At 41.3% G+C, this 14,265-nt stretch overlaps 1 protein-coding gene across 1 annotated transcript; it reads left to right on the top strand.

Moving 5' to 3' along the window:
- Positions 1–2,240: 2,240 nt before the first annotated feature.
- On the top strand, positions 2,241–7,198 carry LOC307028939 (leucine-rich repeat-containing protein 3-like). Its single transcript, XM_079664351.1, has 2 exons — positions 2,241–2,596; positions 5,715–7,198. Exon 2 carries the CDS (start codon positions 6,053–6,055, stop codon positions 6,851–6,853), a length of 801 nt encoding a protein of 266 aa, XP_079520477.1. The 5' UTR covers positions 2,241–2,596; positions 5,715–6,052; the 3' UTR covers positions 6,854–7,198.
- Positions 7,199–14,265: the final 7,067 nt, after the last annotated feature.

The following is a 14,265-nucleotide window of genomic DNA, read 5'->3' as shown; positions in this document are numbered from 1 at the left end:
AATGCTTATTGCTCCATTGCATGTGCAGGCATGTACAGTCAATCTTTCAAGGCCGCATGGAGTCTGACCCTAATTACCATACTGAGGCAAATTGGACTCATTGTTGTGTTGACACGCAATGAAATGTATAGAAAGTTATCTATTGAAACACCACTGACGTTAACACTTGCTGGTAGATGATGCAAACATTTCCACAGCTAGAGTCAGTCCTAGAAGTAGCACTACCTGTAGGAGCCCATTAACACTCCTACCTATAAAGGTAGGAACCATGTTTGTGGTTAGAGGTTCCGCCAGAAGGCCATACAGTTTTTGACCACACACACACACACACACACACACACACACACACAGACACACACACACACACACACACACACACACACACACACACACACACACACACACACACACACACACACACACACACACACACACACACACACACACACACACACGGGATTACAAACATTTGCAAAAGGTATTTTGTGAACCGCAATATTGTGTGGTGAATGAGTGAATGAAGCAAGTTAAATGGAAACCAGTGAAAAGGAAATAAATTGACTGTATCGAACTGGAAACTTTGTTTCTGACTTTTATTCAGCAGCAAACTTTGTGTGCGTCAATTACGCCAACATAGCGGATCCTCAGAGGCTTAAAGCGTTGGCTTAGCCTCTACACTACCTATTGTAAACTTTGCATCCAGTTTGTGAGAATAAGCCTCCACGGTTTCCAGTACAATTACCAGCCGAGTGCAGACCTGGAGCTGACATCTTGATCCACTGCTGTGCGGACTAATTCCCCAACATCCCCCCCCCGTCTGATACAGCACTCGGGGTGATTGAAATAATCAATGCAGCCAGTCCAATGTGACAAGGTCTTAAAATGGGCAATAACATTGATTCCCTATTTTCTTTAATTTTTTACTGAATTCATACTGCAGGACTTACAATTAACAGGGAGTTGGTTCCCGTTCCCCCACTTCCTTATCCTTATTTCTCAAGCCCTTGCTCCAAACAAACCCATCTATTGACTTAACCCTCATTTTAGTCTCAATTTGACACCTGTGAAGTTTTGTGAAAGCATCTTTTATAACTGCGACAACTTTACATGTCTATGGCCACACAGAAATATGAAGATCTGGCAAACTGCCCCAAAGTGTTTATTTTGTTAGCCCTCCCATAGTTGGTGTCTTCAGGAAAACATTAGACCAGGATGACACACACAGACTCACAAGCAGGAAACAGTAGCGATGCTGTAGTGGCAGGTCATAATACCTTGGCTAATAATACTCAGGCTTTGAATAATATATGAACACACTCCTCTGTAGAAGCCTTCTGAATATAGATAGGAATGCAACTATAAAGTTTGTTGTATACAAGTGCAACTTTGCAAATGACTATTTAACATGCAATATCATTTTATACGATTGTATGAAGAAGAAACAACGGAGCTAATGTTGAGAACATGCCCTATGGATATGTATTGTACAATTCTGTTAAAAATGACAGATGTATAGTGTAACATATTTTGGATTTAAAACAATTCGGAAATTGTATATTTTAATATGGAAATAATGTATCTTATGTTAATTGTTGGTGAATTTAGACATCTCATGCAAGCAAAATAGCCACTGTAGAATGTTGGCACATATTTCTGCAAAATACTTCAACTTTTAAATCTGCACAAGTCTTCCATTTGTGTATTAAAATATACACAGTATTTTTCTTTTACAGCATTTGTCATTTATTCCCTTTTTGTATCTTTGTATTTCTTGTATATTTTGTATTCTTCTTTATTATAGTTGTATGAGCTGTGGTGCTGGTTTCCTTAACTTTATGCACCACTATACACTAAAGAAAATGACTTACTTTAATAAATACTGAGTAAACAAGTGAGGAATAAATCGAATTATGATAAAAAAAAAATGTTGTTGCCAAAAGTCATTAAAATAGCTATAACCAACATACATGTCTTGCTTTCTTGTATTTTTTAAGAACACATTTGTGATGTTCTTAATGGTTGGTTATGTCTAGGAGAGAAATAAACCAGAGAGGAGGTACACAGGAGTCAGGGAGACAGGCAGACACAGGCAGACAGGCAGACAGCAGAACAGCAGCAGTTCCAATCACGCGCAGCCGTGACTCCTATTGGTGCCGTGTGCGCTCAGTCTGGAGAGAGTGGCGCGTGATAAATCAGCCCGGTGCAGCTCCGCGAGACCTCGCCTGAACACCTCCGCCACATCCTCCACCACCCTTATCATAGGCAGCAAGCTGAACTATCGTGCTGCGTTTCATAAGAGGACGTTAAAAAGCAGCTTTCCACTTTGAGATTTTAAACTTCGCCGCGAGGTTTCGGAACTTCTTCATTCCCTCGCGCAGATGTGGACGCATTGAGGAAGCCGCACTTTTTTCATTTTATACAATATAATTGTAGCCTACTATTTATTTCCACAGCGGCTCAGACTTCTTTTAACCATGATACAGATGTGATATGAGCAAACTGCAGCTGCACTATCGACAATATGTCCGCAATTGGTATACCTTGATAATAAATAAAAAAAAGTAGCTATTAATGAATTCCAGGATATTCTTTCTCGGTAAGTACTACTCCACCATTTGTACTTGATAATTTAGTCATTAACCTTTGTGCGTTTGTGTTTGCTAATGTTTTAACCACAAAACCACATGTGATTAAAATCTGCAATATTATAAACGCCACGAGACTGACTGCTTACTCTGCACTTAGGCACCATTACCCTGATTACATTTTTAATCTTTCCCCCAGGTTTTTCTTCCGCTTAAGGTCCACTTAATATTTATTTTAGGATAAATGCTATTCATTTAGAATTCCTTTCAAAACTGAAGAAAAATGTTGCCTATTTACATTATAGCCTATTACATTTCATTTAGCTGATGATACTTTATCCAAAGCAACTTACAATAAGTGCATTCAACCAGGCATGGTCCTAGACATTTTGGTGCCCTAGGCGAGATTATGATTTGGTGCTCCCCCCCCCCTCCAAGCAATACACAATAGAATATCTAAAGAATAAATGAAAAATCTCTACAAAAGACCAATACACTAAAAAAACTGAAATGTATTATTGACATATCTCCAGTTTCAAACAATATTTTTGGTTTACTGTCCTATAGTATACATTGGAATGATTTCAAACCTGTTTTTATTTATCCTAATAATTATAAAGGTGTGCCTTGGAAATATTTGTTAACATACATTTTGAGCAAACCGTTTGAGACCCACTGAGATAACTTAGACTAAAGTGAACTATTTAAACACTCCTTTACCTCACTGAGCTGTAGTTATCAGCCTCAATCCAACAACAATCCGGGGTACCAATGCGCGCCCTTTCTCTCTCTCTTGCTCGCTCGGAGGCTCGCTCGGACTTTGGCTGTGAGCTGCGGGTGCTTGGGAAGTCAACATCCCCCACTTTCATCACTTACAGCCAGTGGCGGCGCCAGAGTATTTTTGTTGGGTAATCTACGGTAGGGCTAACCCATACAGTGGTGGGGCTCAAGTCAGTATTTGCAATGTAATTACATACACATTATATCTCCCCCCTTGACAGTGAAAAGCCACGCGTGAGGTTTAGATTATATTCCCTGTCTCATTCCGAATTGAACTATATGAAATAAAAAGGCACATTTGTCGTAAATAGAAAGGGCGACCTGGAGCCAATCCTGCAATTTCCCCACAGGTGAAAGAGTTGACATGCTGAAAACCCAACCCCTGCAGGGGGGTCTGGGGGGACTTTCCCCCAGGATATTTTTTTGAAATACTAACATAAAACACACATTCTGGTACTCTCTTGAGAAGAAAAATAAATAAATCTATTACTAAACGACATATTTAAAAAGAAAATGAATGCCATTTTTGTTACTTAGTTTTGAAAGCTGAACCTGCTGTTCCTCACAGAGAGAAGAGTGAATTACTTCACATTGTGGATAAGGGTGGATAGCCCCCATTTTTCTGTGTGTCAAAATGAAAGACAGCCCACACACCTATCAATCATCAAACCGTGGGGTCTTATTTCATTACGTGTTGATTTCTATCAACACATAATGGTTTATCGATGTATATAGAGATGTACTACCGCAAAAGTATTCTCCGTCGGGACTTCCTGCAACAACACCACACCGTTATCTTGATTCTGATTGGCCAGAAGACATTATCAAAGATGTTCTATTGAGAAGACGATCACTACGTGACAAAAGTTTTCAAAACCGTTTCTGGTCTTCGGTATTTCCAAGTGGCTGCTGCAATCAATCTTACTAACTGCTGTCTGTGCAATTTACTCCGTGCGAGTTGGCGGACTTTATTTTGCTTACTTTAACATCATTTTTCATGGTGGGGCTAAGGTGGGGCTAAGCCATTTCTTGGTATGGCTGTAGCCTACCCCAGCCATACCCTGGCTCCACCACTGCTTACAGCGCCCATCGTACAGGGCAAATGAAAAGCGTAACCGGGGTGAAAAGGGTGTTACATTGACTTAATTATGAATGTTGTTACATCAAGGCTGAAAATTAGGATGAGCCAAACAGTCAAAAATGTTGTTTTCCCTCCCAGAACTACCAGCGCAGCGCCCCCCCAGATCTGGCCGCCTATGCCAAAGACCGGCCCTGCATTCAACCATATATACACTCAAAAGCAAGAATCCTGCATCCTGTTTATAAACCACACTAGACTAAATGCTACTGCATTTAGCTTCAATTTAAGCCATGCTTTCTAAATGCTACATACAGAGGAGAGAGATTTTTATTTTTATTGGCCAAGAGGCCGTCTAACAGGTGGGCTTTTTGCTGTCCTGACATTCAATTGACAATTTGCCATTCAATTTCATTTGAACAGAAAAAGAGCACAATATGCATGTGTAAACCTTAATTTAGCATAGTATTATTAATGATGCAGTGGTGTCATAACATTTAGCTTTCCCTTTGTTATGAGTCCACATCATGTCCACCCCCCTTGCTGAGCTCAGACTGATGAGCTTATTTTAGACTCTTCAGTTCCCAGAGCGTCAAAGCCAAAAGGTAAAAGGAAAGAGAAAAAAAGAGAGAAGAGGACACCGGCTCCATGGGGTGGATGACCTCGAACACAGCGAGGGGTTCATGGTGTGAAGTTGAACACTTTAGCCCAGCAGAGGGTGCGCAGTCCTACAGCGATGATCCTCCTGCAGGACAAATGGAGTCATTTCTCAGCACGCAGCTATTCTTACCAAGTCTCTAAATGAGAGACAGTGCTTTAAAAGAGGGAACCATCCAAAATAAATGTTTCCACTATTGTTGGGAGAAAGGTGAAAATAAGCAGCTTTTTTCGTCTTCGTCCAGCTTTGATATGCACCAGTATGCCGTTACACAGAGGTTCATGTCATGTAACGCCTATGCTAGACATTGCAGAACACAATTATGTTTTCCTAATTGAATGAAAATATGCTGGTGATGACCCAGGAGGAATGTGCCTCCTGGTGTATGAGATTTGCTGGAGTGAAATGGATTCTTCCCCGTAATTACGTTACGTTCTTGTCAACATTGGGAAAAGGATTTACTCAGCTCATTTTGGCAAGAAAGAGGCAATGGCCAGTGCACTTATACAAGAGTTTGGAGGATTATTTCTACAGTATTGCCCTGCTCAGCTAAACTGAAAAAGTAAATAGTTTTTTTGTTCAAGAATAACACTCTTCTATTTGTTTCTTTCAGTGCACAGCATGCCAGGCTGATACCAGCGCCTCACTCTGAACTCTCCAAGGCTTTGCAAATTGTCACAATAAACCTGAGATTACTCAGGAATATGCTCAGTGAGCCGCTCAACTTTTGGAAGAGCTCTTTTGAAATCTACTTCAAAAGATTCTGCAGAAGTCTATGAAAACAAATTTGAAGACTTTTCTCATGATAAACCCCTACGTTGCCGTGCATGAACTGATGCTTTGGGCCTTTTCAAAAGCTAATGAAGCTGGAGTCATCACTATTTAATGCCAAGAGACAAGCGCAACAATGATTAATTATACCTGACGCAATTTGGGGAGGCACTGCTGATTATGCAGAAGGTTGGCGGGCTTGATATGCCCAGGAAATCCTCTATCCTTGATGGCTTTGCCGTGATATGGTGCGTTGTCTTTGGATTATTCATCGTAATTGCACCAGTGATGGCTTGTCCCACGACTTGTCACTGCATGGAGAAGACTGGAAAGACCGTGGTCCAATGCATTTCCCGTAACTTGGACATCATACCACCTGATCTCCCAAGAGATACCGTCATCCTGCTTTTGGCATCCAACCACATCACCCACATCCCCAACCAAGCCTTCAAGGACCTGCACTACCTGCAGGAGCTGGACCTGTCTAACAATGACATTGAATTGGTGGACCTCGGAGCTTTCCAAGGCGTTTCTGACAGCCTCCTTTTTCTGGATCTATCAAACAATCGGATCCAAAGTGTCCCTAAAGAGGCATTTGCGCGACTTCGGGCAAAAATTAGCCTCTCGAACAACCCGTGGCACTGCGAGTGCATGCTGCAGGAGGTGCTGAGGGAGCTACGGTTGGACCCTGAGACGGTGAACGAGGTGATGTGCCATACGGCGGTGCAGGAGGAGTACGCTGGCAAACCGGTGATCCAGGTGCTGGACTCAGGGATCAACTTCTGCAACTTCCACCACAAGACCACCGACGTAGCCATGTTCGTCACCATGTTCGGGTGGTTCACCATGGTGATCGCGTACGTCATCTACTATGTGAGACACAATCAGGAGGACGCTAGGAGGCACCTGGAGTACCTCAAGTCACTGCCAAGCAGTTCTCAGATCAGCAAGGACTTTGACACCATCAGCACTGTTCTCTAGCAGGGCCATATTTATGTGAATACATTTGTGGTTTTGTTCAATGACTAAAAAGCTGTTGTAAAACATAATCACCAGTGTTTCTAAGGTTTATCAGTTCATAAAATCGGTGAAATCGACTTTTTAAGCCCGGTAAATGATGTCCTTTTTCTTATTACTGGCACACAGGGAAACATTGATAGCACAAAATAAACAACATTTCCTAAAAGTCACATTTCTTTGACGGATGATGGATCAAGACTCAAGAGATAAATGTCCCAGCTCTACTGTCGATCCACAGTCTGGTTGAATTTTCTCTCGTGAAGAATGAGTCCCCTTGATACTTTTTATTGATTGATTTATGTTGTTTGTGTCACACTGTCAAGATAAAGGTCATTTTACTTTGACATATGAAATAGGGCAACAATCAGTTTGAATAAAACATGTGAAACAGCCCTGCCTCCAGGAAACTACTGACCCAGGAAATAAGGTTACGCATTCAGTCAGACAAAATGTGTTCAAACAAGAAATTGTTGGCACACACTTCCAGCTCTGAAGTGTTTTTCGTATACCAAACATGATCTGAAGAAGCATTTCAGAATCATATACCAATGACCAATGAAAAGATGATCTGAACGATCAATGTCAATATGACATTACCAATATGACTTGTTTTCACAATACAAATGGTTATATCGTTTTATATACACTTTCTTAATTTTGCAGATATTGATGATATTTAGATTTGTACAGCCAACAACAAACAATCCAAAGTAAAGAAGAACTTGTTCAAACTAATTTGAACTATTAGTTAATCAGAATCTAATATTACACCCCTCCACAAAAATAATATCATCGTCCATTGTTAGGTATCACCTAGGTCTAGGACATCGTAATATGCCAGGTTCGCCCAACTCAAAATGAAAATGTCTAATCTACACTGCTATATCATCCAGTACACCACAGCATAATTTGGAGGAGCCTTTATTTTATGACATCTCAAAAGAGTCAATTATAGCACAGGTAAAAAACAAGTCATATGAAAACCGGAGACTTCAACCTCCAGACAGGGAAGATAGACGAACTAACATCTCTGTTAACCACCTTTGCTTTCTCACTGTCTCCATCCCCACTAACTCATAACGCTGGCAATGCCCTTGATCTCATATTCTCAAGGAACTGCACTACTTCTAACCTCTCTGTAAACCCGCTCCACACATCCGATCACTTCTTCATTTCATTCTCTCTACCCCTTTCCAAACATAACAACCTAATCTCTTCTAATTCTGCACCTGTCCGCCGTAACCTTCGTTCCCTCTCCCCCTCTACCTGTGCCTCATCGGTGCTCTCAGCCCTCCCTTCCTCTGATTCGTTCCAACTTCTGCCTCCAAACTCTGCGGCAGAAACTCTCCTCTCTACTCTCTCATCCTCTCTGGACTCTCTCTGTCCTCTCACATCTCGGCCGGCTCGTCAGTCCCCCTCCTGCTCCCTGGCTAAATGACGCACTGCGTGCTAATAGAACCATCCTTCGGGCAGCAGAGCGGAAATGGTGGAAATCCAAACACCATGACGACCTCCTAACCTATCAGGCTCTCCTCTCCTGTTTCTCTGCTTCCATCTCTCAGGCAAAAAGCACTTTCTTTCAAGATAAGATCCAATCTTCCTATTCCAATCCCAAAAAACTATTTTCTATCTTCTCCACCCTATTGGACCCCCCCAAAGCCCCTCCCCCCTCCCCCCTTCTGTCAAGCGACTTTGTTAACCACTTTGAAAAAAAGGTTGATGATATTCGCTCTTCTTTTTCTGACTCACCTTTACTCACCGCTGGGTCACCAGACCCTCCCTTCACCCAGACACTGACCTCCTTCTCCCCTCTCTCTCCAAGTGAGGTTCTTACCCTCATTACCTCTGCCCGTCCTACCACCTGTCCTCTGGACCCTATCCCCTCAAACCTCCTTCAGACTATCGCTCCTGATATTCTACCGTTTCTCACCCATTTCATCAACACTTCTCTAACTTCTGGTCACTTTCCAAACAGTCTCAAGGAGGCAAGAGTAAACCCTCTCCTAAAGAAACCCACTCTCAACCCGTCTGATGTTATAAACTACAGGCCTGTCTCTCTCCTCCCGTTCCTGTCTAAAACACTTGAACGCGCTGTCTTTAAACAACTCTCCTGTTATCTCCATCAGAACAACCTTCTGGATCTGCACCAGTCTGGTTTCAAGGCAGGTCACTCAAAAGAAACTGCTCTCCTTGCTGTCTCTGAGGAACTGCACACGGCTAAAGCAGCCTCCCTCTCCTCTGTCATCATCCTTCTGGACCTGTCTGCTGCATTCAACACGGTGAACCATCAGATCCTCCTTCGCACTCTCCAAGAACTTGGAGTTTCAGGCACTCCACTTTCCCTCCTCACCTCATACCTCAAAGACCGCACCTACAGGGTTACTTGGAGAGGGTCAAAGTCCGACCCTTGTCAATTAACTACAGGGGTCCCTCAGGGCTCTGTTCTTGGTCCCCTCCTCTTCTCCTTGTACACAAACTCGCTCGGGTCTGTCATTAGCCCGCATGGTTTTTCATACCACTGCTACGCTGACGACACCCAACTAATTCTGTCCTTTCCCCGCTCAGAGACCCAGGTCGTCGCACGCATCTCTGCTTGCCTAGCAGACATCTCTCGGTGGATGTCTGCTCATCACCTCAAGCTCAACCTTGACAAGACTGAACTGCTTTTCCTTCCGGGAAAAGATTGTCCCACTCCTGACCTAACAATCAACATCCGCACCTATGTTGTTTCCCCGACTCAGACTGCAAGGAATCTGGGTGTGATCCTAGATAACAAACTGTCCTTCACTGCAAACATTGCTGCTACAACCCGCTGCTGCAGATACACTCTTTACAACATCAGGAGGATATGTCACCAGCTGACCCAGAAATCAGCGCAGGTTCTGGTCCAGGCTCTCGTCTTCTCACGCCTAGACTACTGCAATTCTCTCCTGGCTGGTCTACCTGCATGTGCCATCCGACCTCTGCAGCTCATCCAGAATGCAGCGACTCGTCTGGTCTTCAACCTTCCAAAATTCTCCCACACCACGCTGCTCCTCCGCTCCCTTCACTGGCTTCCAGTAACTGCTAGAATCCACTTCAAGACACTGGTACTTGCGTACCATGCTGCGAATGGATCTGGCCCTTCCTACATCCAGGACATGGTTAAACCGTACACCCCAGCACGTGCACTCCGCTCTGCATCAGCCAAACAGCTCGCTGCACCCGCACTGCGAGGGGGACCCAAGTTCCCATCAGCAAAAACTTGTGGGTTTGCTATCCTGGCTCCAAAATGATGGAATGAGCTCCCCATTGACATCAGGACAGCAGAAAGCTTACACATCTTCCGGCGCAGACTGAAAACTCATCTCTTTAGACTCCACTTTGAGCGATTGAATTACTAACAAAGCACTTATATACTAATAAAGGACTGGCTTATCTAAAGCCAGTTGAGTAGCACTTGAAATGTTTGGCTCTATGAAACCTGATGTCCTTATATGATTCTGTTTTCTTCAAGGTTGTATCTTCCTGGTCGAATGCACTTATTGTAAGTCGCTTTGGATAAAAGCGTCAGCTAAATGCAATGTAATGTAATGTAAAAAAACCTTCGTATAAGAGTATTGATTAATGCAGCTTTGTACCAGTCACCTTCAGAGCAAATATCACGGTCAAAAATTGTTATGAAAGTATTTATGTTGAAGATTATGTTCAGACATTGTTTCTTTTTTATGTGAAACAGAGCAACAAACCGCAAATAGCTAAGTTAACATGACAATTACAACATTTTATTTTACATAACACTGTTTGGACAAAAACATAATTCATTGGTTTCCACGTTGATAAAAGGTTGATTGTATCCAAGTGCCTACTGTCTGGGGCACCTACACCATAGCACTGTGTACTAAGTTGGATAATGTAGTGTCAAGTCCACAATCGCCATTGCAGAAGTCATTCTGCCACAACTTATGCCTAGCTAGTTTCTATTTACGGCTGGGTACTTAATACATGAAAGGTATTAAAGGTCCAATGTGTAGGATTTAGTGGTGATGTGGCAAATTGCAACCAAGTTAACCCCTTGGCTCACACCTCACTTTTCAAGCAAATGGAGAACCTATAGTGCCTTCATGTCATTTAAAACTCAAAAGGCCCTTTCTGGTAACCTAATGTTTGGAAAAGGGCAGCAAAAAAAAAGATGGCGATTTGATAAGCAATGTGTCTATCAGCATCCTTCATTGGCTTTCTTCTACCAATCAATTCAACAAATCATACTCATGCAAACTCTAAAGCCAGATTACCTTGCGCCACTTCTGCACATTCTTGTAAGAAGTGTAAAAACATTTTTCTTTCGAGAAAAGCATCCAGTGCTTTGCATCAATGAAATGTTGTGTCTCAACCACTGCTGTTCTGACACCAATGCATTACTTGGAGCCTGATAGGATGTATTTTTGCCTTATCTCTGGTTATCAGGAGTATCAACCTGTCATGCATTTTAACCTCTCTTGAGTCAGAGATTGGTTTGTCCATTTTTAGCCACTTAAGAATCATGGTGGAATCCATGGGAGACTTCCTACTCACAATGTAGAAATTAAGGGCTCATTCTAGAATCTAGCTTGACAAAACCCAACAAGTCTTTATTTTACAGTAATGAAATCATAGTGTATAAAAGTTATATTCAGAATGTCCCCTAAATCCTACACACCTTTAAAGCCAAATTCCCCAGATATTTGGAACTTCCTAAAAAGACAAAAACGAGTGCCAGAACAACATAACAGAAAAAATGTTTTAATGTGAATTTTAAATACTTTTCTGTGATTGACAATCTGCTGTCTTCATGTAAAGATCCCCATTAATATAGTCGTTTAAATAAGGACAATATTTATTTTCAACTAACACTAGTCAGTGATTTGTTTTTAATGTTCTGTATTTGCATCTGGCAAAGTAGTCTTTTTTTGTACAACTGTAGGTCTATTTGTTAAAGAAGTTTCTATCTGTCTGTGCAGTTTTGAACTGTCTACAACAATGTTTGTGCTGGCCGATGTGAAAACAACTTTAACAATTTTAAAGGAAGCACATGCCATCTGTGTTGTTAATTTGTACAAAAGCTAAACCAATATCAAAGCGTCTAGATGTCTTTAAGACCTTGTTCAATGTATTTTCTGCATCTGTAGAAGAGTATGAGTTGTGTATGTCTGCAATGAAAATGAAAGGGCTCCAATAAATGTGTTTGTGATAATAACAAAAATGTTCTATCTGTTTCGGTAATTACTGTTTGTTTGTTGGATTTCATGGATTTTATGGTCACCCTACCAGCATTTCAAAATAAAAGTTATTTTCCGGGACCCTTCTGTATCATAATGATTATTTCTACTCGGCTAAGTATTTTCTGAAGAAAGCCGGAGAGATTGAAACTGCAAGAAAACATTATTTAAAACATTGGGAAGCGGCGCACTTCAGCCGCTTGTGGCAAGAAGGAATAATAGTATTTTCCTGAAATGGTTTAGGGCAGGAGTCACCAACCTTTTTTAGGATGAGAGCTACTTTCAAAAAATAAAACAAGTCGTGAGCTACTTTTACTCCTCTTTCTTCTGTTTTTTTGCAGTGTATATATTCAGCACATTTTAACATTATTATATGCTTACCTTTAACCTTTGTGTGCTGTTTGGGTCTCTGGGACACGTTTTCAGTGTTTACTAAAAGAACATGTATTCACAAAACACTCTCACTCCCTAAACGTCCAGGAGCGACGCTTGGTCAGGGACCCCGTGGCGTGCAGTTGGGATGCATCGAGGCTCCTTCAGCTTCATAAATGGACGCAAAGAGCTTTCAACTGAATGCAATGTATTCACATCAACGGCGGTATTTGACGCTCATGGAAGCACCGCACCCGTTTATGTTGGCAGCTCTTAAAGGCAATGTGAGCGTCCATTTCCATTGGATAACAGAGAATTGTACACCCGGAAGTAAGTATTCTCCTTACTGTCGATTGATTTGACAGTGATAACTCCACTACTCATCATCTCAAAAACACCAGATTACCTTTGTTAATTAAACGAAATTGATAGGTTTAAATTGTGTACAATGCTTTTGTGTTTTTCCCCTGCAATTCTGAGAAACAACTTGTTTTCTTTGAAATGTGGAGTGCCAAAGAGACTACACTACCCACATTCCCCAGCTATTGTTGTGACTACGCCTGTCCGCTTTGCAACAGACCCCGTGATTAATCTTCAAGCTCTGAGATTGGATGTTGGAGTGGCAGTGCGCCAAGGTTACGCCGAGCGTCAAGCTCTTTGAAATGGAACAAAACACGGCAGACTATTCAAAACTGGACTCGAACGCCCCCCGAGAACTACACACGCTGGCTATTGTGTTTCTCAAAATGTTCTATGGGACGTCTCTACTGAACGTTTTCGTTTTTCACACAATTAGAAGTTGCCAGTATTAAACACATCGGTGTTATCAAATGTGAAACATATAATTGATAAATGGGTGCAAACCGCTTGTGTCCATAATGTGCAGCATTAATATATACCCACATGACAGCTCATTGTTACTTTCTAATTCTACTCCACTACAATTCAGAGGTTAACCTGGTATTTTTACTCCACTACACTTATTTGAGTTACTTTGCAGATTCTGATTAATTATGTGAAATATAAACAACCCTTAAATCAGACTTTAGTTACACCTGAGTAAAATTCAGGTAAGATGATTGTCAAGTGCCAACAATCATGAGAAATATTTGATAGTTGGTGCTTGAGAAGACTAAACATTTATCTGCAATTGACATGAATGGAAACGAGTAATAAAGTATATTAATTACTCGTTATTCTCTACCAATAGTTAATTAAAGACTGTATAATGGCTATTTTGCACATCCCTTTCAAGATTTCAAGATTTTGTAAGGTTTATTGACATATCATATACACAACTACGGTGTAGTTATGCAATGAATGCAAATCTTGGGTCACAGGTTCCTCAACAGCGCATTACAAGACATCTATCAATATGTGTTTATACCTCCACCATTAAACTGTCATATTCTGCACACTTCTTATACTATCTACATACATAAGAGTATAATTCATATGTATAATATCAGTTAAAATAAGTGCTTCAACATAGTTAACATTGCAGGAAAGCAATATATTAGACGTTAAGTACCTTGTCAGGCTTAATATTTATCTGTAGATAGATACCCCCAAAGTTTTTTTCTTATTTAAAAGAAGACCTTAATCTAAAGTATTATTTAATGTTTAATTAAAGGTTAATTCGTTTTTCTGTTTTGCACCTCCTCCTATTAATATCTTTGTACAACCTGCACTAAACTGTTTTATTGTAGAGATAACTTATAGTATCTTCTTGATTTGTCCATCCATCCATCCATCTTCTCCCGC

The sequence above is a fragment of the Notothenia rossii genome, assembly GCF_949606895.1.
Source record: "Notothenia rossii genome assembly, chromosome: 2".
NCBI classification, from domain to species: Eukaryota; Metazoa; Chordata; class Actinopteri; order Perciformes; family Nototheniidae; genus Notothenia; species Notothenia rossii.
This window is presented reverse-complemented; position numbering and strand designations above follow the sequence as displayed.